The sequence below is a fragment of the Protopterus annectens genome, chromosome 8.part0 (genome assembly GCF_019279795.1).
Source record: "Protopterus annectens isolate FY-2018-M chromosome 8.part0, PAN1.0, whole genome shotgun sequence".
Taxonomy (NCBI): domain Eukaryota; kingdom Metazoa; phylum Chordata; order Ceratodontiformes; family Protopteridae; genus Protopterus; species Protopterus annectens.
The window spans coordinates 352,312,978-352,334,244 of NC_056741.1; the positions used below are offsets into that span (position 1 = coordinate 352,312,978).

Genomic DNA, 21,267 nt, shown 5'->3' on the forward strand with positions numbered 1-21,267 from the left:
AGCATAGGTACTGTCTGGATCACCTGTTCATTTTTATATGATAATAGGTGTCCTGAAGGTCTATAGAGCACATCCAGTTGTCCTTCCCCAGAAAAGGGAGAACAGACTGTGCAATGACCATCTGAAACTTGGTTCGCTGAAATGATTTGTTTAAATTGGTGACATCCAAAATAGCTCCGCAGTCCCCATTTTCCTTGGCACTAAAAAGAACCTTGAGTAAGTTCCAGATCCTGTTTCATCTGGTGGGACTTGTTGCATGACTCTTTTTTTTTTCTAGCAGCTCTTGTATTTGCATTGCTGCTTGATCCCTCTGACTCGGTGGAACATTGGGGATTTTTCTTGGAACTGGAATTGGAAGGGAAAAGGGAACTATATAGCCTCTGGAAATAATTCTCCACACCCAAGTATATGTTCATAGGTAGGTACTAGGCTATTGACCCAAGGGCGTATATAAGCCTAGCCAAAAAGGTACACTGACTTTCACCACCCAAAAAAAGTATTTTCCTGTGCCCCTGTCGAGCAGTGCCACAGAGGTGATCTCCGGGGCTGAATTTCCTATTTCCCATGCAGTCATCAGCATTTCTGTTGAGGAGTGCTAATGAGGAACTTTGATATAGATGGGTATTTTGTTCCAGAGTATGGGAAGTCTCTGGGTCAACAGTCTATCCTCCAGCATGTTCTGTTTATTGTGGTGACAAGGTTTAGGTCCCTAGAGCGTTTAGCTCGGAGGAATTCAGATTTTTTAAGTGGAGCATGTCCAACAGCTCAGGGTTTGACATAGCTTTGTATGTTAGGCAGAGATCACCTCTTGAATAGGCGATATACGACGGAGTAAAGCTGGAGTTTTTTGAGACGGTCTACGGAGAGCATCTGTTTGAGGCCAGTAATCTTCTTTGTGAGGTACTTCTGTGGCCTTTCCAGCTGCTGCAGATGTCTTGTGAGGTAGATTATAAAAGGGGCGTTGTACTCTATAATGGGTTTAATGAGTGATGAGTAGAGAGGAGCAATGACCCCTTTTTTCCTGGATGAGACACCTTTTGTGATGAGGTGTGCCACGTAGAAGGATTTCCTGACTACTGTGGTGATGTGATTATCAAAGGAGAGACTACTGTCCACCTGTGTCCCAAGGTCTCTTATCACACTTTCAGTGTTAAGCACACTACCACCTATGTGGTAACTCATGGGTACAGAGTTTTTACCAAAGGGGATGACAATACACTTTTTGGCATTGAGCTTGAGGCCACGGTTTTGACACCAGGCATCTGTCTCAGTGAAACCCTTTTGTAGGATGTCCACATCGTTAGGAGTTTCGATTATGGCTCCTAGTTTGCAGTCATCTGTGAACTTCATTAGCCAAAGACCTTCTGTGTGTTAGCCTGTACTTCAGAAAAGTAGATACCAAACAGGAGAGGACCCAGGACTGAACCCTGTGGTACTCCACTTGTCACTGGTCTGAAGTTGGATTTGTAGCCAGTTTTCAACCCATCTTGTAACATAGGGATTTATACCTAGTTTAGTGAGTTTGTCTATAATTCCAGAGTTAGTGATGGTGTCAGAAGCTTTGGCGAGATCTAGATAGGCTGTGTGAACCACCTTACCCTTGTCTATGACTTTGGTGACTGCTTCAAAGAAATCTATCAGGTTTAGGAGACATGATCTGCCTTTTACAAACCCGAACAGGGTGGGGTCAAGAGTTTGTAGATTACCAATGTCTTTGTTATAATTCCATGATTCCTTGTTCCATGGCCTTGCAGACCAGGCTCATTAAGCTAATGGGGCAGTAGTTCCTGGGGTCTGTGGTGGCTCCCCCTTTGTGGAGTGGGATAACCATCGCTGTGCGCCATTCAGTGGGCACAAAGCCTGAGGTGAGGCTATGACTGAGCATGGTGCTTTGGTGGGGTGCAGTTCATTCTGTAGTTCGTGTAGAATGCAGCCTGGGATGTTGTCAGGTCCCATGGATGCTGTGTTCTTGGCTTTAGAGAGTGTGGTTTTTACCTGTACAGCCATGATCACAGGAACTTTGCATTCTTCCAGTATAGAGATAGGCCCATTAGGGGGTGAGAGGGGGGTAAAGTTAGCACTGAACCTATCTGCCAGGATGTTGGCAATATCAGTTGGTTCTGTATATTTAGTGCCATTGTGCTGTAACTCAGAGCAGATCTGAGTGTTTCCATTGAGATTCTTGTTATAGAATGCTTTGTGGTTGTCTTTAGAATCAGTGGCAATTTTGTTTTTGTAACTAGCTTTGGAGGATTTTATGAGGGATCTCAGCTTCTTACTGAGGCTCACCAGGGAGTTCCTCCAATCATGGGATTTTACTCTTTTTTGCAACAGTTTCTTCTGTTGTAGTTTATTTATGGCAGAGGACCACCAGATTGGCTTCTTTTTTTTTTTTTTGGAGGATAGCATCTTGGTTCTGTTAGGGATAGCATGATCCATGCACTCGTGTAAGTGCTTATAAAGTGCATTTGTGTAGGATTCAGCAGTTGTACCTCTGTTGTCCATCTGCATGGGTGTCGTGAAGTTTGACACTTCTGTCTTAAGAAGCGTGAAGTTGGCTTTAGAGAAATTTTTTACGGTGGTTTCCCTAATGGGGGGTGGGGGCGGAATGTGGATGTCTAGGGTAATTAGCTTGTGGTCGAATCTGACCAACGAGGAATTGACCTCTGGTGTGGAACACCAGTTGCCCATGTTGGTAATGACCAGGTCTAGGATATTGCTGCCCCTTGTGGGGTTGTAGGTAAATTGATCCAAGGCACTGGAATTTATGAATTCCAGAAAATGTTGAGCAAGAGAGTTGGTACATGAGTAGTTTTCCAAGTTAATGGTGGGGTAGTTGAAATCTCCCATTTTAGTGTGTTGGGTTGCACCCTAATATTTTCCATTGTATCAAGAAATGAGGAGTGGGAACCCTGGGGCATGGTGGGGGATCTGTAGCAAGTTACAATTTGGATTGCGGTCTTGCCCAGAGTTAGTTGCACTTGGATAATCTCGGATGCATTATGCTGAGCAACTAGCCTGGAGGTGGGGATATCCTTAATGAATATGTACACACCTCTGCCTTTACTGTTTTGGTCCAGGTTAGGTGTCCGAAAGGTGTTTTATGAATTATAGCCTGGTAATGCAGGGGTGCTCTCTGGAGACTTGAACCAGGTCTCTGTCATTGCGCAGATGTCAATGTTCTCCATTTTAAGGAGTGCCTTGAGTGAATGCATTTTGAGGTTTAGACTTCTAGCATTGAGTAGCATTACCCACAGATTTTGCTTGCTTGTACCTGTTACAGTGATGAATTTGTTATTTGAACCTTGCCTAAAAAAGGTACTATAGGCTCTCTGGTGCAGAGATAATCACTCCCCAACTGCCTCTAGAGGTGGAAAATCAGGCCTCCTGTCACAAGCACTGGTAGGTTTGGTCAAAGAAAGAAAGATTTTTTGGAACCTTGTTTCTGCAGGCCATTTCTGTAGCATGGGCATTGTTGTCTGTTAGAGTTTAGCCCTTGCCTTTGGGGGAACCTCCTCCATGAGTGATTTGGAATGGACCTTGAGATTTCATGAACCACATTTTTCGACTACTCTATTGATTCCTGGAAAAGGATCTTTGGGGACATCAAAAAATGTACACCCACGGCAGACATGGTCTTGCCATCTTTCTCATACCTGGACAGTGTTTGTCTCATTTTGGGGCCAAACATATTAGTTTCATCAAAGGGAGCACTGAAAGAGGACTTAAACCGCTCTGCAAAATCACATAAGGTCCTCATGGAAATGCTAGAACCCACTGCCGTTGAGGTTCCTTCTGCTATATTGGAAACCAACCTCTTAAAAGAAATGGATATGGATTGTAGGGTGACCAACTTAGAAGTTACAGAATCTGTAACCATTTCAGAAATGGCTCCTGAGAGAGTATTTGACAGCTTCTTAGTCAAATTTCTCTAAAGTCTAATAAAATGTGCCAAGTAGTTCAGCAACCTAAGAGCGATGGTTGCTGAAGCAAAGACATGACTCCTTGTTGGGGGGATAGACAGTGGAACTCTTGTCAGTGAGTTCCTTCTTCGTGGCAGACACAGTGACCATAGTATCAACTGGAACCCCATTCCCCCAGAACTGTCTGTCCATAGGTGGTTCCATTATTCTGTCTGATCTCCAAGGTATGGGTTCTATGCTGTCGGGCTCCTTCCACACCTGCCAGGAGACCATACCAATGAGCTCATCAGCGGGCAGAGTCACCCAGGAAGTAGAGGGTCCAGTAACAAATACCTCCAGGAGAACGGATTCCTCAGACATAGGGTTGGAGGGGGTCCAGCCACCTCTCTGTTTAAGAATTTCTAGGATGTCTCCAAAAGAGACATCTTCAGGAGGTAACGGCAAGGACCCGTCACCTTTCATCAAAATCTGTGTCTTCAGTGATGGACTTCTGTGGGGAGTCTATGTGTTTCCTCTTGCATATCCTCTTCCTGGGCACCTCCTCAGTGGGATGCATTGAGGAGGTTTTGGAAGAGCAAATCAAAATTCCCTGAGAGGGAATCTGGGTCTTTGGTACTGGTTGTCCTTGTGGAAGAATATGGTGAGGCTCTGGATGCAGTGACATAATTGTAGAATGTTTAGGATCCAAGGGGAAGGTTCCATCAGATCTGCTGAGGCAGAGAAAACCCTCTTCTCAGCCTCAAAGGCAGAGCCTAATGGAGCATAAGAGAGGTTTGGATCCAAAAAGATGAGCTTCTGCACTCAGATATCAGTATCATTGAGGTGAAAGCTGGAACCAAACTGTCCAGTGCTGAGGCTCCTAGGAGCAGAGAAGGCTCCAACAATATCAGAGTTGAATGCTGCAGCTTGGACCAGATGGGCAGACTTCAACTCCTAGAGCTGTCTGGATCCGAGTGGACCAGAGATCTCAGAGAAGATCTCGAATCTGAAGGTACGGAAGTCTTCATCTCTGAGACTGATGGATGGATGACTAGAATGGGATCCTGGAACTCTGAAACAACAGAAGATGTCAGAGGAGGAATTTGTGAAGGGTGTTTTGTAGAAGGCTAAATCTCCTGACACAGAGGGGTAGGAGCTGAAGGAAAACCAATCTGCCCCTGTGCCAAGAGTATCTTCCACACAACTCTCTCCACATCTTTTTCTGTAAGGCTCCTGGACAAATGAGTGAAATAAATGGAGTGAGTCTTACGCCTTTCTAAGAAAGGTGATGGAAGTCTGTCAGGTACTGGTTCCAGCCAAGGGGAATATCTGGTGGTTGGAATCATAGAATGCGCCATAATTTTTGTCATGGGCGGACCCAACAAGGTAGGATCCAAGGGTTTTAATCTCCTCTGATATGACATGCAAAGGTCGACTCCGATAAGGTCGAATCAGTCTGTTTAGGGTCTGCAAGATCCTTGAAATCAGTCAGATCCTGTAGTCACAGTTTTTTTGGATCCAGGGTTGAGACCAGGTCCTTCTGAGATCTGTTTTTTGAGGAGTCAGATGAGGAAGATGAAAGTTTTAGAGAAGATGTTTTGGAGGCCTTTGACTTGGGGGTCTCCAATATGGCTTCTCCAAAAGCCAAAGGAATGAGGCCTTTCAATATTAATTTTTTTCTTTTGCTCGACAAGAGTGTGAGGATTAAACCCATGACAAACTGAGCAATCCTCTTGCAAATGAAGGGGGCCCAGACAATATACACAAAGAGTGTGGGCATCTGAAACTAGTGGTTTATGCTCACACTTGGAACATTTTTAAAAACCTGCAGGTTTAATCGCCATCATGTACTCAGTCAACAACAGAAAACTATGAAATTTAGCAACAATATGAAATACAAGTATGACAGACAAACTTTTTTTTATATAAAGTAACAAAGAGGGAAGGGGAATACCAACAATAGTAAAAAACGGACTACAACAGAGTCATAAAAGGGGAAGGATACTAGTGATAGTATCATAAATGTACACAGGTAAGAAAGGAAATTACAGAAGAAGTAAAGCAGCAGTAAGAGACAGACAGGGAAATAAAGTTTTGAAGAATAGTAATTATAAAATATAGAAAAGGCAGAAGAATATATCAGTTTTACTTATCCAATATCTCACAGCTCAAGAGAGAGATGGTAGACCATGTTTGTTAGCTAGAAGTGGCAAATAAGATCTGAGGTAGCTGGGGGTTTTGCATTTTGGGTAAGGCAGAAGCTCGAGAGTTTTTGGTTACCATGTGCTTTAGCAACGGCCAAGTCAGATCTGAGTGTCAGATCCAAACCTAGTTGTTGAAAATAGAATGAAAATTGACAACATCAGATCTTTTTTTCCTCCCTTGCCCAATAAGGACAACCCATCAGCTGCAGAGGATGTATGTAAGTCATGGTCCTTAGTGACTTTTTAAAGAGCAACACCAGCAAGATCAAGAGAAGATGATGAGCTGTTTGAGGTACCTGATTTGGACACAGCAGAGTCACTCATTGGTGGCTAAGGCAGTGAGGATGCTGGCCTGACTACCAAAGATTCCCATGAACATCTTCTTTTTGTGGACTGGAGAGGGAAGAACTGGAAATCCCAAAGCCTGGTCCATGGTTTAGCTCAGAAACTTCAGTAAATCTCCTGATAGGACATTTACAGTTTTAAGGTAAAAACTTTGGTGACAACCCTCAAACCACTAGTTCAATTCTCTGTTTATGATTTTCCACACAAAATACTTATTTTTTCACAAAAAGTCATTTTAAAACAGTTTTCCAAAATCAGGAAATCTTAAAAAAATTAACTTTTTGAAAAAATATTTAGTGACTGTCAGTGTTGATATAAACTTTTCCATAAAAAATACAATTTTTCTCAAATAAATAGGTAACTTGGAAGGTTATTCACAGAATACTACTTATCTGCTCATCCTTGGAGAAGTGCTAGTCAACTGCTGATCATTCAAGCTTACAAGGAGAGAGCATTTGAATGGCAAGAAAGCTGTGATGGCTTGACACTCTAACTATTAACTTCGTATGGTTCTGAGAGAGAGAGAGAGAGAGAGAGAGAGAGAGAGAGAAAACAGAGAGAGAGAGAGAGAGAGAGAGAGAGAGAATAAACCCTTTATACACTAGATATACACAGGCAACTAAGATTCTTTCTCCAAAACTAAATAATTTAGAAAAGATTCTTAGCTTTTGCTTCCTTTGTTCCTAATAAATTAGAGAAGATGGCTTTTTTCAAGAATTCCTTAGGGGGCAAATTTTGTGCTTCAGTAACCTTGTCTAAGTTGCTCACCTTTGCCTGACATTAAATGTCAGCTATTATATTTTGAGGCACAATTCTTAAGGGTCTCCTGTTTTCATACCACCCAGGATTTTGGTAGACTGGGATTCTGATCCATTAGTCACATTGGATGGTTTAGATAAAAAGCGTTAGTTATGTGCTTACCATAACACAGGATCATTTCATCCTGCTCCACCAAATGTGACATCCCTCAATCCACCATCTGAGGATATGAAAGACCATTTTGAAGCTCTTCTCCAGTAGTTCCTTTCTCCTCTGGAGTAACTAACTGATCCCTAGGTAAGCAGCAAACTTGATCTGATGAGAATAATTATACTGGGGAATTATAGGAGGGAAAAGTTTAATGAAGATCAAGTCTGGAGCACTAGTAATGCTAGATCAAATCTCACAAGCAGCTCAAAGCTTGGATGAAAGGATCCAGCATTATGGTAAGTTAGTAACTACCATTTTCTCAAATAGTATCAGTTTTGCAAAGCAAAGACACCACTATTTGGTTTGATTTACTTATTTTTTAAAACACTGAATAATTGCATTACTTTTATTTTTCTTTATTTTCCATTGCAGATATTAATTTCATTTTCACCACACTTTGAATGTTTTAAATAGATGAATAAATTTATGAGACTTTTTCAAACAACTATATCTATATCTTTTGATTTGCATGCAGGCAAGTTTGAAGAAAGAGAGAACCCCATGGAGTTATGAAATAGTGACTCCTTCTTACAGAGATGCATACAAGCATGTTCAGCCCATGGTCTCTTTAAGTAAGAGCTACTTGTACATACAACCTACACGAGGAAAGCTAAATTGTAATACTGATGTAAAGGTCAACGTGAATTTCAAGCTTTTGCAAGAAGAGCTCAGCAGTGACACCAAGAAAATAATTTTCTATCACATGGTAAGAATACTTTGCTACTTGATTGATAACAGAACCTGTGTTAGCACCTAATGTGTTTCCATTTTTCAATAAATGTTTATTTGATGTACACATTAGGACAGCAGGGAGAGAGACTTAATCACATCTGCTTTTACTTCCCTTCAGTATTTGCAAAAACAAAAACAAAACAAAAAATTGTTCATCTCACCTATACAAAGGTCTGTTTCTGTTATGGCAGACTGTCTCTTTAATACCCTCAGTTTCTAAATCTTACCACTGTGTTGAGTTTGCCACCTTTCTTCTTTCAGGGAAGTGTGTCATGCTCTAAGTAGGTATGAGTAAGCATTGGTATGGACTAAAATTTAGTTAGCTGACATAGTTTTAATTGGGAAGATTAACAGTAACTTGCTAAGTATAAAGTAATGAAAAACAGAGTATTGATATAACTTTATACCATAATTGCTAAAAGGAACAGCAGGTTTAGAAAATAATTTAAGGAACGTTTAATGAGCTGAAATTGTGCATGGAGCTACAAAAAAGAAAGACTTGTGGAATGATCATGGTAAATGTAACAATGAGAGGGATCTATTAGGTGAAACAGTCTGAACTGTATTATTATCATCATTATCATATCTGTTTACATTTTATTGACTAGGTTAACCCTAGTGGTCTAGGCCATTTGCAATGGTGACCTGGGAAATTTGAACTGGAAAGAAAAATACCGTATTCTTTATGATTTAAATTTACCTGTGTAAGCAACATAGAAAACATTTGCATGTATTTATAAATGAGGCAGGAAAAACACTGTATTTGTACAACAGAATAAAGGCTTCAGGATATGTACTGAATTGTATAGAGCAATTAATGGGGGGGGGTGATGGTGAAACTATTACCTTTAAAGATTATTTCATTGATAGTTATAAAAACAAATGGTTGTGCTTCATAATATAATTTCAAAATCTTGAAACAGCAAAAATATGAAGAAAAAAATAAAAGAATGAAAGTAGAAACTCTTGAAATATAAAAATTCTGAATGTCTGAACGTGAATTGAAATAAAAATAATTTTGATGAGGTCAAGTGTCCTCCAAATCCCAGTTAGAGGTTGCATTTCATATCCCCTTTATTTATTCTAAAATCAAGTTTACTCTGTGTTGGATGTAAAGAAATATTTAATCTCTGGAAAACAGGGGTTTCTTTTTCACTAGCTTTGTGAGACCTTGGAGGTAAAATAAGTACATATAAAGTATGGGTGTATGTCACCTTAGCCAGCTGCATAAAATAATGTCTGTGTCAATCAGATATAAGCATGTTCATGATTGTCACATTTCAGCCTTTTTTTCATTTATTCTGTTCAGTATTTTGAGTTTCGGGATTTTGAAATGTAGGACTATGAAGAGGAATCTAGGAGAGAGCCAGTACTTTTAAATGATATTCTTTCTGTGCTGGTTTCACTTGATTCTTCATTTGTTATACCTAATGCATTTCAGTAAACCTCATCTTTCAGTAGAAACAGGCAGATTACTGGTGACTTATGAGGCAAGGTGTAAAAATTATTTTTGGACTTTTTGAGCTGTACAATAAGAACAGATGTAAAAAAAAGTCTTGATCTGTGTGTTCACTAGACACTAGAGGTGGGACTCCAGTTAAAGCATTTGTGTTCATAATGTTGCAAATGTAGCATCTTATTCATAGATCTTTATTGGGAATATAAATTACAATACTGTATAAAATGACAAAGTTTAATGTGTCCATATTCTATCTTTTTTGGTTAAATTCCACATCCAATTGAAAATAGATACCCATGTTCTCTGGTTGGAAAAGACCCACATACTCCCATGCAGTCCTATACTTATATAATCAACTCCAGGGTTTATGCACCCCAGAAGAAACATACAATGTGATATTGTCAATTTTTCATCTCATCCTCACATGTGGGTCCGGATTGGCTGTTACTAAGCTCGTGGCAGCCAAAAAACTCTTGGATACCGCCCTTACCCACAATGCATCAGTCCCTGTTACCCAGATCTCATTTGTCATTCACGAAGATGTGGTCCGATCAGCTACCTCTTGGGTTATCAGGTCATATTGTTATAATATTTCCTTCTGTAGTCTCATTTCTATATCTTGTTAGCGTATTTATCCTTGTTCTATCTCCCCCCTTGTTATAAAAAACACTTCTTTAACTGTAACCATTTTTTATTGGGTTACTTTCATTTTCTGTCTCTCTCTCTCTCACCCTTTCCCACTAGTAACCGCTTTTTATAGGTTACTGGCCTTCCCTTTTACCATTAAAGTATCTCTTTAATTACTGTTGTTAGTAGTTCCCCCTTGCTTCTTTTTACACCTGTATTTGATATATATATATATATATATATATATACACACATATATATATATATATATATATATATATATATATATATAAACTTTCCTTCCTTTTTTCCCTGTTTTTGCTCTTTAGTGTGCATGTGTCAATGTGAGTGTTTTTGATAAACCTGCAGGCTTCAAAAAATGCACAAAGTGCAGTCATAACATTCCTTTTAGTGACTCGCACTCCCTGTGTGTTTTATTGTTTTGGACCCCTTCATTTACAAGAAGATTGTGTGATCTGCCATTCTTTAAAACCACCAAGCTTTGTTTGAGAGAAGAAATAAACTCATTTTGAGTGGCATGCTGCCATCTACTTTTGTGGAGGCTATTTCTGGCAGTCAGACCAAATCTGGATCTTCCACCAAAACTTAATCAGGTCGCTTGACCCCTGCTTTTTCCCTTTCCTCAAAATCTGGTGACAGAGGAAAGAAAAGGCCTTCTTTGGCTCCAACAGATCCTTCTGAGCCAAAAGCTAAAATTTCAAACTCTTCTAAGTCTGTGGACACTGACACAGTCAGATCCTTTGGCGCTGATCACTCCTGGGTTGAATCTGGCTTCCTTGGCTCCGATTATATCAAGTAAGGATAGATTGGATCCATTGATGTCAGATATGACAACAAGTCCATTCAAGCCAATATTGACACTTCCAAGGACTTGGTACTCCCTGACATTTGATTCAGTTCCATTGAGGGTACCATCTCCATTTTTATCTAGACCAAAATCCCCATCAGCATCCTCTTCCCATTCAACCAGGAGCCTTACTAAAGAAGATGTGGAACGGATGGTGCAAAAGACTTTTTGGGTGCAGGGCATCACAAGTCCCCCTTGGCCTCTACCCATGCTGTTCCAGGTTAGCCCACACCATCTACTCCACCTCTTCCTCCTCCTCCTTCAAATTTAGGGCAAGTTTTAGAGTCATAGGATCCGATACATCTGGTGCCTTTCAGTTCAGATCCGAAGATGTTCTCTTTCTTGGATCAGACCTTTGCTAGGAGCTCTTTGGCATTTTTGGAGCTGGAGAGTTTCCCAAGCCACAGTGAACCTCAAGAATCTCAAGTGAGCTTGACTCCCAGGTCTTCGGAGCAGTTGATAAGCCTTGGGGCTTTGGCATAGGTGAGCTCGTCTCTGGCTTCTACCCCTGGTAAGCTGTCTTCTGGACTGGAGGGGACTCCATCCCGAAAGCATGGCTTGTCTGAGCAGGAGTCCTCTTCCATTTAGGAACAGTCAGCCTTTGGGGCTGTAGAGAGGGCTATAGCTGGAACTGCATCTAGAAGGTTACCCTCCCCCTCAGATCCTCAATCCCATCAAGGTACCCTGCGTTCCTCTTCTGACCAGGATGTTCCACAGGTACAGCGGGACCTCAGGTGCCAGGATACCCATCTGGGTACCCCTGCTTCTTCCGATACCTCCCCAGACTACCCCACTGAGGAGGTCCCTAGGAAAAGACTATGCAAGAGGAAGCATTTGGACTCCACAGAAGAGCTGACCACAGAAGACACTGACTTCAACGAGGGATAAGGATCCCCATGGTCACCTCCTGAGGATGTTTCCTTTGGGGAGATTCTGGAGATCCTGAAACAGAGAGGTGGCTACCATATCCTTCACCTGAGAAGTTGGTGTTCCTGGCGGCCTTTGGTTGCTGCCCATCTACCTCCTGGGGCAACTCCGCCCACCGATGAGCTCATGGGTTTGCTCTCTCAGCGGGTATGGGAGACCCTGGATTCCATTGAACCCATTCCCTGGAGACCGAATAAAATAATCGCCTCCCAGTCTGGTAAGGCCTTCTGAACAATAGGGGTTGCAGTAGATGTCATAGCCATGGCGGCAGTGAACAATAAAAAAATTTCTGAGGAGAGTTCAACTATTCATCCTTCTAACAGGGATTCTAGGAAGATGGATAATTGCGGGAAGTGAGTGTTTTCCTCCGTGACCTTTGCCTTGCGATCGCTAAATCATCTTTCTCATTTCACCAGGTTGCAAAGAGATCTGATCAAGGAGCTGTCATTTACCCATGAAGGAGCAGTAACTGAGGGAGCAAGAGAGAAGGTAGCTTCCCGTTAGCCACCCTACATTCTGTAGCTAAATCTTCCATGAGGCTTTTCGCGCATGCAGCTGAAGAAATGAGTATAGTGGTGGGTTCCGGCATCTCTATGAGGATGTATGCCTGAATGCGCCTATGTGATTTTGTGGAGCCTTTTAAGTCCTCATTTGTGAATGCACTGTTTGACGGCACTTCATTTTTCAGTCCCAAAGTCAAAGATACATTATCCAGATGTGAGAAGGAAGGTAAGATTCTTTCTGCTGTGGGCATACATTTTTGGCTCCTTAGAGGCCTTATCCTAAAGGTCAGAGAGGCAACAGAAAATTGTGGTTCAAGAAGTCTTAGGGATCTTACAAAGAGACACATGGAGAGTTTCCCCCAGAGGCAGAGAAGAGAAGATTGATGGAATACACCATCTTCACGGCAGAGGAGGTCCGCAGAACCAAGGATCCCAGGAGTCTTTCTTCGGGAAACCCTTTCAGCGCTCCTGAACGGAGGCCCAATTGTCCACCTGTGGAGACTGTCAGGGGTCAACTATCCCTGCATTGGAGAGTCTAGCAAAAGATAATGTCTGATATGTGGGTGCAGAGGATAATATCCTGGGATTACCCTCTCTTGTTCAGTATATACTTCTCTGAGGTTAAGGCTAACACGGGGGGATTATGGCTGACAAAGTTCGCAAATGACTGCAAACTGGGGGCCATAATCGAATCTCCAGCTGACACAAGCATCCTCCAAAAGGGTCTCACAGAGACGGATGCTTGGTGCCAGAGCCACGGCCTGAAGCTAAATGCTAAAAAGTGCATAGTCATCCCCTTTGGGAAAAACAAAGTGCCCACAAATTACCACATAGGTGCTAATCCATTAAGTACAGAAGAAGTAATTAGAGATTTGGGGACCAACGTAGATAGTAATCTCTCCTTTGAAAATCACGTTGCCAAAGTGGCTAGAAAGACCTTCTATATAGCCCACCTTATCATGAAAGGGTTCGTATCTAGATCAAGAGAGGTCATTGTGCCCCTCTACTCGTCACTCATCAGGCCCATAATTGAATACAATGCCCCTTTTGGGATGTACCTTACCCGACACCTGCAGCAACTGGAGAGACCCCAAAAGTACCTCACCAAGAGGATCATGGGCTACAAACAGATGTCCTATGCAGCTCGACTAAAGAAACTCCAGCTCTACTCAGTTGCTTACCGTCTACTCAGAGGCGATCTATGCCTGACTTACAAAGCCATGTCAAACCCAGAATTAATGGACATGCTCCACCTCAACAAAATCCAAGTCCCTTAGAGCTACACACTCCAGGGACTTAAACCTCAGCACAAAAATAAATAGGACATGCTGGAGGGACAGATTCATTTCCCAGAGGCTCCCCTCACTCTGGAATAAAATCCCAATTCATGTTAGACATAGCCCCTCGCTGACCCTCTTCAAGTGAAATCTGGATACGTGGATGGGAAATCGCAAATTCACCCCTGGGATCTCTTCTGTGTCCCTGTTAGACAGAGGCACAGTAAACTAATCTTAAAAGGGTACCTTCTGTGACCTACTTTACAGAGGCACAGTAGGCTAATCTAATAGGGAGGTGGAAGCCAAATACACTCTGGCTAGGCTTATAAATGCCCTAGGGCAGATAGCCTAGTATCTATCTATGAACCAAATTCCCTTTTCTCAACAACCCCCTCCCAACAAGAAAATTCCAGACATGTCACCCAGTCAAAAGGATCAAGCAGTCATTCAGTTCAAAAACTGCTGGAAAAAAGACATCCAAGAGATCTCCCAAGATCAGAGAGGAATCAGAACTTACTCGAGGTTCTTTTTGGTTCCAAAGAAAACAGGGAACTGGAGACCAGTCCTGAATCTCAGCAGATTGAACAAGTCAATTTGACATTGCAAGTTCTGAATGGTCACTGTGCAGTCCATTCTTCCTATCTCTGGAACAGGATGATTGGAGGTGCTCTATAGAGCTTCAAGATGCGTACTACCATATAAAAATGGATAGTCTCACCAAATTCCTATAACAGACATATGCAAAAGGAATCTTTCATGGTGGATTCAGTCAGAACAGTTAATGTAGGGTCGACCCTTTATTCCCCCTCAACCACAGGCAGAAAATACCACAGATGCTTCCCAGATGGGGGGGGGGCATTATCTGGGGAAAACAGTCCAAGGAACCTGGTCCACAGACAAGGCCAATCTCCACGTAAAGATCCTAGAGAGATGAGGGCAGTGCTTCTAGTGTTGCAGGCATTTCAGACTGCTGTTCCTCCGGGAATGCTAGCGATTCAGTCAGACAATATGTCAGTGGTCTAGTACATAAACAAGCAAGGAGGAATCAGATCATACCCTCTATGTCAAGAAGTGCTCAGAGTATGGCAATTGTCGATCTCATCCGACCAGTTTCTTATTGCAATGAACATTCTGGGAAAGGACAGCGTCATAGTGGACAAGTTGAGCAGAGCCATTCTCATGCCTCATGAGTGGTCCCTCAGCCAAAAGGTAGTGGAGAACATTTTCTGCACATGGGGCCAGTCTTACTGCAGTCTCTTTGCTTCTCCCCTAAACAACAAATGCAGCAACTTTACCCTAATCCCCCCACTGGGGAGTCCCCAAGGGATAGTCAAATACCTGACTGGCCTCCTAGTCTGTTGTATGCTTTCCCCATTCTCTTGATTACCAAATTCCTTCAGAAATCAAACAGATTGAAGAGAACAGTTAATCCTATTTGCCCCATATTGGCCTCAATAAATCTGGTTTCTTTTCCTCTGGCCTTATCTACAGAAGGAACCCTGGTTTCTTGAACCCTTTCCAGAATGTGGGAAGAAATAGCCAGGAAATTGTTATGGCTAGGCGTGTATAGGCCCTAGGGCTGATAGCCTAGTACCAACCTATGAACCTATGAACCTTCTGTCACGTCTGACAGAAATGCTTCATCACAACCTTCATAACCTCAAACTGATGGCTTGGTTCCTCTAGTTCCATTGATTGTCAGACAATCTATGCTGTCCTTGCTGGTCTGTCATATTTTGATGTCCTCTCATAAGTCATCCACTCAAAAACTCTATAGGAATAAATGGAAGAGGTTTGTAATTTGGGCTGAACAACAGAATGTGGATCCTCTCACAGCCCCTATTCACTCTGTTATAGAATTTTTAGCCCACCTTTTCAATAATGGAGCAGCTACTTCTACCATTAATGTGCAATTAGCAGCCAACTCAAATTTTCACATTGGGATAGATAACATCTCTCATTTCCCACAAACTTTGCAAAGCCTTATTAAAAGGGACCCTGTTGTTAAGGCCTCCCATAAGGATCCCATTTCCCCTTGGGACCTTAATTTGGTACTACATCTGATTGTTCAACTGCCTTTCAAACCTGCAGCCACTTGTGATATAAAGTTTCTGTCTTGGAAAACTATCTTTTTGGTGGCTATGACATCTATGAGAAGAATATCAGAAATTCAGGCACTATTTTCTCAGCCACCATATCTGATTTTTCATAAAGACAGAGTCTGTTTGTGTACCACCCCTTCCTTTCTATCCAAAGTTATTTCACAAACAATTATTAATCAGACCATACATTTTCCTGTTTTCTTTCCTAACTTCAGCACTAAAGGCAAATATGTTCTACATTTGTTAGATATTCATAGACAGTTACGTTTCTATTTACATAATACTAAAGAGTTTCAGAAAGCAAATCAATTGTTTATTGCCTTTGCAGGCCCTAGAAAAGGCCTTCCAGTGTCCAAAGATGTCTTTCTATTCTCATGTTGCAGTAGTCATAATCTTTGGGAATTGCTGCCTGCAACACCGGACATCTGGCCAGTATACTGAAGTTTTAGAAACAGGGGTACGTGTGACATTGCATGCAGGGGCCATAAACTAATGTTGGCTATATATGTGATGTCTGCATATACCCAACTCAGAACTTTTCTGCTGCAGCGAGATTCAGACATCTGACCTCCAGTTCAGAAATCCAGCGTTTGCTCAACATTGGCCATCTGATTTTTGATGATCGTTTTCTGGCTGTCTGCACTTAGATACATACCCTTGCGGGAATTTTCTGTATTTCTTTGCCTTTTTTCAGACATACATGTCTTCTACTAAGGGAAAGTGTGCTTGTGCCAGACAAATCGCATATAAGGACACACATGAGCAGTGTTTATTTTGTCTAGTGGAGGCTCACAATTTCAAAGCCTGTAACATCTGCCATTCCTTTGTTCTGAAAACCCTTAGAAGCCGTCTGGCAGTTTTTAAACTTTATTTAGAAAATTAGCGCCTCCAACATTTGACATCTGGAATGGAAGATGGAGCAGGCCCCTCTGAGGAGCTGCCTAGGAAGAAGGCCAAAAAAGTTAGGCCTGATGCCCAAGCTGCGCTGCAGATGTCCAGTGAGATCCTCAAGGTGAATATCAGCCCAAGGTCACTCCAGATGTTGGGTATTGCACAGCAACCAGGAACTGAAATGGAAGCCGAGTCTGCAGATACACAGAGTACGTCTGCTGAGGTTTTGCAACCATCAGAACCTGATGGTGAGGGGGAACCCCTCCGCTCCTTTAAAAAGGAAGCAAAAGGAGAAGCACAGTTCAAAAGACCTTACTCCACCATTGGAGACCTTCTCCCAGACTCTGTTCAAGGCCCTTCAGGTTCTTCAGACCCAGATCCCCCAGGCAGGCCCAGCAGTTGTTCGTCAGGTACTATAAGAGGAGAAGTCTTCCTCCTCAGATGAGTCCTTAACTTACTGCTCTCAATTGGATTCTTCCAAAGATTTTGTTACCTCAGAAGAAGAAGAGTCTCTTACTTCTGACTCCCCTGGAGAATATTTCTCCTTTGAGGATACCATTTCCATGCTTAGACAACATTTCATGTGGTAACTCTGCAATGTCTCTGAGACAAAAAAAGATATACTTTGAACTCTTGCAGATGGAGCAGCCCTCACTATCTGCAGTCTCACTTTTACTTCCAGCATTCCAGGATACTTTTTCTGCTGCATCACAAAGCCCAGAGTCACACCCTCCTGCTTTTAAGAGACCAGACATATTTTACAAAGCATCTGCTAAGGAGCAGTACCTTTTCAAAAACCCTCCAGTAGATCCTGCAGTCATTGCTGTGTTTCCTGATAAGTCCTCTAGGCAACTACCTTCCTCTTTCCTTTTTCCAATGGATAAAGATAGTAAATGTATGGACAGGTTAGGGAAGAAAGTATATACTTCTTCCACCTTGGACATTAGGGCTATTAATTATCAGACCCATATGGCCAAGTTTGCTTTAGATTCCCTGACTAAGGCCTCTACTCTTTTGTTAGAGGTTCCAGAATCACCAGTTAAAGCTCAATTAAGTACCCTTCTGTCCATGGTCTCTCAAGTTACCAGACACTCCATTAAGTGCAGCTATGACACTGTATGAGCTTCTTCTAAGTCTGCTGCTTCTGGCTCTGTGTTAAGGAGGTTTTCATGGTGGAGACTTCAGCCCTTACCTTTGGCTGTCCAAGCTAAGTTGTTGGATGCACCTTTGGACAGCAAAGCCCTCTTTGGAGCTGCCACTGCAGAGCTACTTGAGTGTGTACAGGAAAAAGGTAAAGACTTACAAAATTTAAAACATTTACTAGTCCCACCTGTTCCTAGATTTCGTAGAAATTACCCTCAAAAACCTACCCTTGTCAAGAGGCAGTCCTCTCATCCCTCTGCAACTCAGTCCAGGGGACGGAGACATACCAAGAAACAATCTGCTCCTATGTCTTCAACCACCTCCACACCGTCTTCCTTTTGGAGGCAATCAGACCCAGACAGAACTCCTCCACTGTGACTCTCATCTCTTAACCAGTTCCACCCTCATATCCCTACACCTAACCCTCTTCCTACCCTCTCGGCAGAAACTCACCTCAGACAAGTGGTGCTTTCCATCATTCAGAGGGGCTACTTTATGACTTGGTGGGCTACTCTACTCTTCCAGGTAATACCTCGACCCCCTCACAATCAGCTCCCACTATTTTTTTCTATACTAAGCTAACTTCTATCTCAGGGAACTATAGAACGAGTACCAGAGAATCAGTTAGCCAAGGGATTTTAATAAAGGATGTTTTTGGTCCCAAGAAAAGATGTCCTTTGGAGACCCATCCTCGACTTATCCCACCTCAATCTCTCCCTCAACGTGCCTACCTTCAAACTTCTCACATTGCAACACCTCCTTCCCCTCATACCTCAGCAAGCCTTCATGGCCTCACTGGATCTGAAGGATGCTAACCTACATACCCCCATCTTTCCCCTTACAGAAAATACTTACTTTTCTCAGTGGGTTCATTACGTTTTCAGTTCTCTGCCTTACCTTTGGCCTCTCCACAGTACCAAGAGTATTCACAAAGTGCCTAGCCCCAGCCATTGCATACTGCAGACTGCAGGGCATGCAAATCTATCCCTACTTGGATGACCGTCTTGTACTGCACCAGGATCCACTAAGCCTGTCCCATGACTTGGACATGGTTTGCAAGTTTCTACAGAGTCTAGGCTACACAGTGAATTGCCTAAAGTCCCAAATGACTTCTTCCCAAGACCTTGTCTTCCTGGGGTGCAGGATAAGGACAGACTTGATGTCAGTCTTTGTCTCTCTCCAGAAAGTGGAATTTTTTTCTCTGTTCTTCCACTCCATGCTACCTCTAACTGCCATCTCAGCCAGGGAATTGTTCTGGATACTAGGGTACATGGCTTCCCTGATTCCCATGATCCCACTAGTCAGGATGCTCATGAGGAAGTTTATATGAGTCTTGAGTAACTCTTGGAGCCAACACTCTCATCCCTTGGAAATAAAACTTCCTCTTCTTCCCTGTTTAAAAAAAGAACTCTCCATATGGATTGCCACCATTACCCTTAATCAAGGGGTACCCTTGCAGATTCCTCCACCCAAATAGCATCTGTACATAAACGTGTCAGATTTAGGTTGGGGAGCCATTTTACACCATTCCAACAACCAGAACAAAGTTCGGGGGGAGTGGTCCATTCAAGAAAGGAAGGACCACATCAACCTAAAAGAGCTAAAGACCCTATCCTTGGCTATGGAGGCCTTTCAAGAGATCCTTCTGCCAGGCACCCTGAAGGTTATTACAGACAACATGACAGTCCTGTGGTATATAAACAAGCAAGGAAGAACAAAGTCTTACCCCCTTTGCAGTCTGGCTGTACAGATAGGGTCCATGGCAGCAGCACTTCAAATTCACTTGCAGGCAGTTTACATCCCATCAGAAGAAAATGGGATGGCAGACACCCTGAGCAGAACCTTAACACCCTCCCACAAATGGATGCTTCACAGGGAGGTATTTCAGGATGCAATTCACAGCTGGGGTATTCCTCAGGCAGATCTGTTTGCCTCCTCCCCGAACAGATGTCCCTGTTCTGCACAAGGCTTCCTCATCCACAAGCATGGAGGGTGGATGCCTTCTCCTCTTCATGGGAGGCAATGTTTCTTTATGCCTTCCCTCCATTTCCTCTGATTCACAAAGTCCTCCTGAAAATACAGAAGGACAAACCAAAAATACTGCTGGTGACTCCCTTCTGGCCAAGGCAGTATTGGTTTCCCCTAATCTACCTTTTAGCCCAGGGCAAACACCACAGGTTACCTCACCGCTTTGACCTACTGACACAAGACAGGGGATCCCATATTCACTCCCACGTACTCAATCTCTAAAGGACACTGTGGGTGATAGAGTTCTGATCCCCTTTAGGCACCTATACTCAGAGGGCATACTCAATGACCTGCAGGAGGCCAGGAAACCAAATACCAGAGGAAACTACTTATTAAAATGGAAAAAAATTCTCCCATTGGTGCCTCAAGAGAAAACAGGACCAATTTCTAGTTTCTGTTCCACTGGTCCTTTCCTACCTGTGTAAGTTACTACATTCAAGGCTGACGTACTCCTCAGTAAAAGTACACCTCTCTGCTACTTCTGCTTGCCTTCCCTTGACTCCACCTCTAGCTTCCAGGTTGGAAGTCAAGCCGTTTCTAGCCAGCCCACTCGCCCTTCTTTAATTTCTGTACAAGGAAAACAGTTTTGTTAGTGGCCCTTACTTCTGCCAGGAGGGTCTCTGAGATCCAAGCTCTTATGGCTTCTCCTCCCTTTCTTATTTTTCGTAAAGATAGGGTTTGTCTCAGAACTAACCCTTCATTTATGCCTAAAGTAGTTAATGAAATTTCCTTAAACAAGACCATTAATCTACCTGTCTTTTACCCTCAGCCAAGGAACTCCTCAGAAGGGGCTTTGCATTCCCTGGATGTTCATAGGCAACTGAGGTTCTACTTAGATAAGACAAAACCTGTCAGACAGTCTGACCAGCTTTTTGTCTCCTTCCATCCTAGAGCCCTTGGCAAGGCAGTGTCTGAACACACAACTGCCTCTTGGATTTCTAAGGCGATAGCTTTTTGCTATTCCTTTTATGGAAAGCAACTGAGTTCACCTGTCAAGGCCCATTCCACCAGGACAGCTTCCTCCTCAGCAGCTTTCTTCAAGGGCCATGATTACACTTCTATTATAGAGGATGCAGCTTGGTCTTCTGAACATACCTTTACCAAGCATTACAAATTGGATGTGATCTCCAGGGCTAGAGCAGGGTTTACTAGGACTATACTGCAGGGTCTCATTGACTCTGCTCCCCTACTTACCTCCCATGTAGCTCTCTAGGGAGCTGTGGTACTCTGCCTTAGGTTATGAATACTGCAACATGAGAATAGAAGGACATAGAATAGTTGTGTAAGAAC

At 42.7% G+C, this 21,267-nt stretch overlaps 1 protein-coding gene across 4 annotated transcripts in view; it reads left to right on the forward strand.

Annotated features, from left to right (window-relative positions):
* The window catches only part of LOC122808806 (alpha-2-macroglobulin-like), a 2,637,399-nt gene that overhangs the window by 849,924 nt on the left and 1,766,208 nt on the right, over positions 1 to 21,267 (forward strand). For all 4 annotated transcript variants that reach the window (XM_044079865.1, XM_044079862.1, XM_044079863.1 and 1 more), the window contains exon 12: positions 7,896 to 8,126. In XM_044079865.1, coding sequence (XP_043935800.1) covers positions 7,896 to 8,126 — 231 coding nt within the window. The remainder of the gene's footprint in view (positions 1 to 7,895; positions 8,127 to 21,267) is intronic.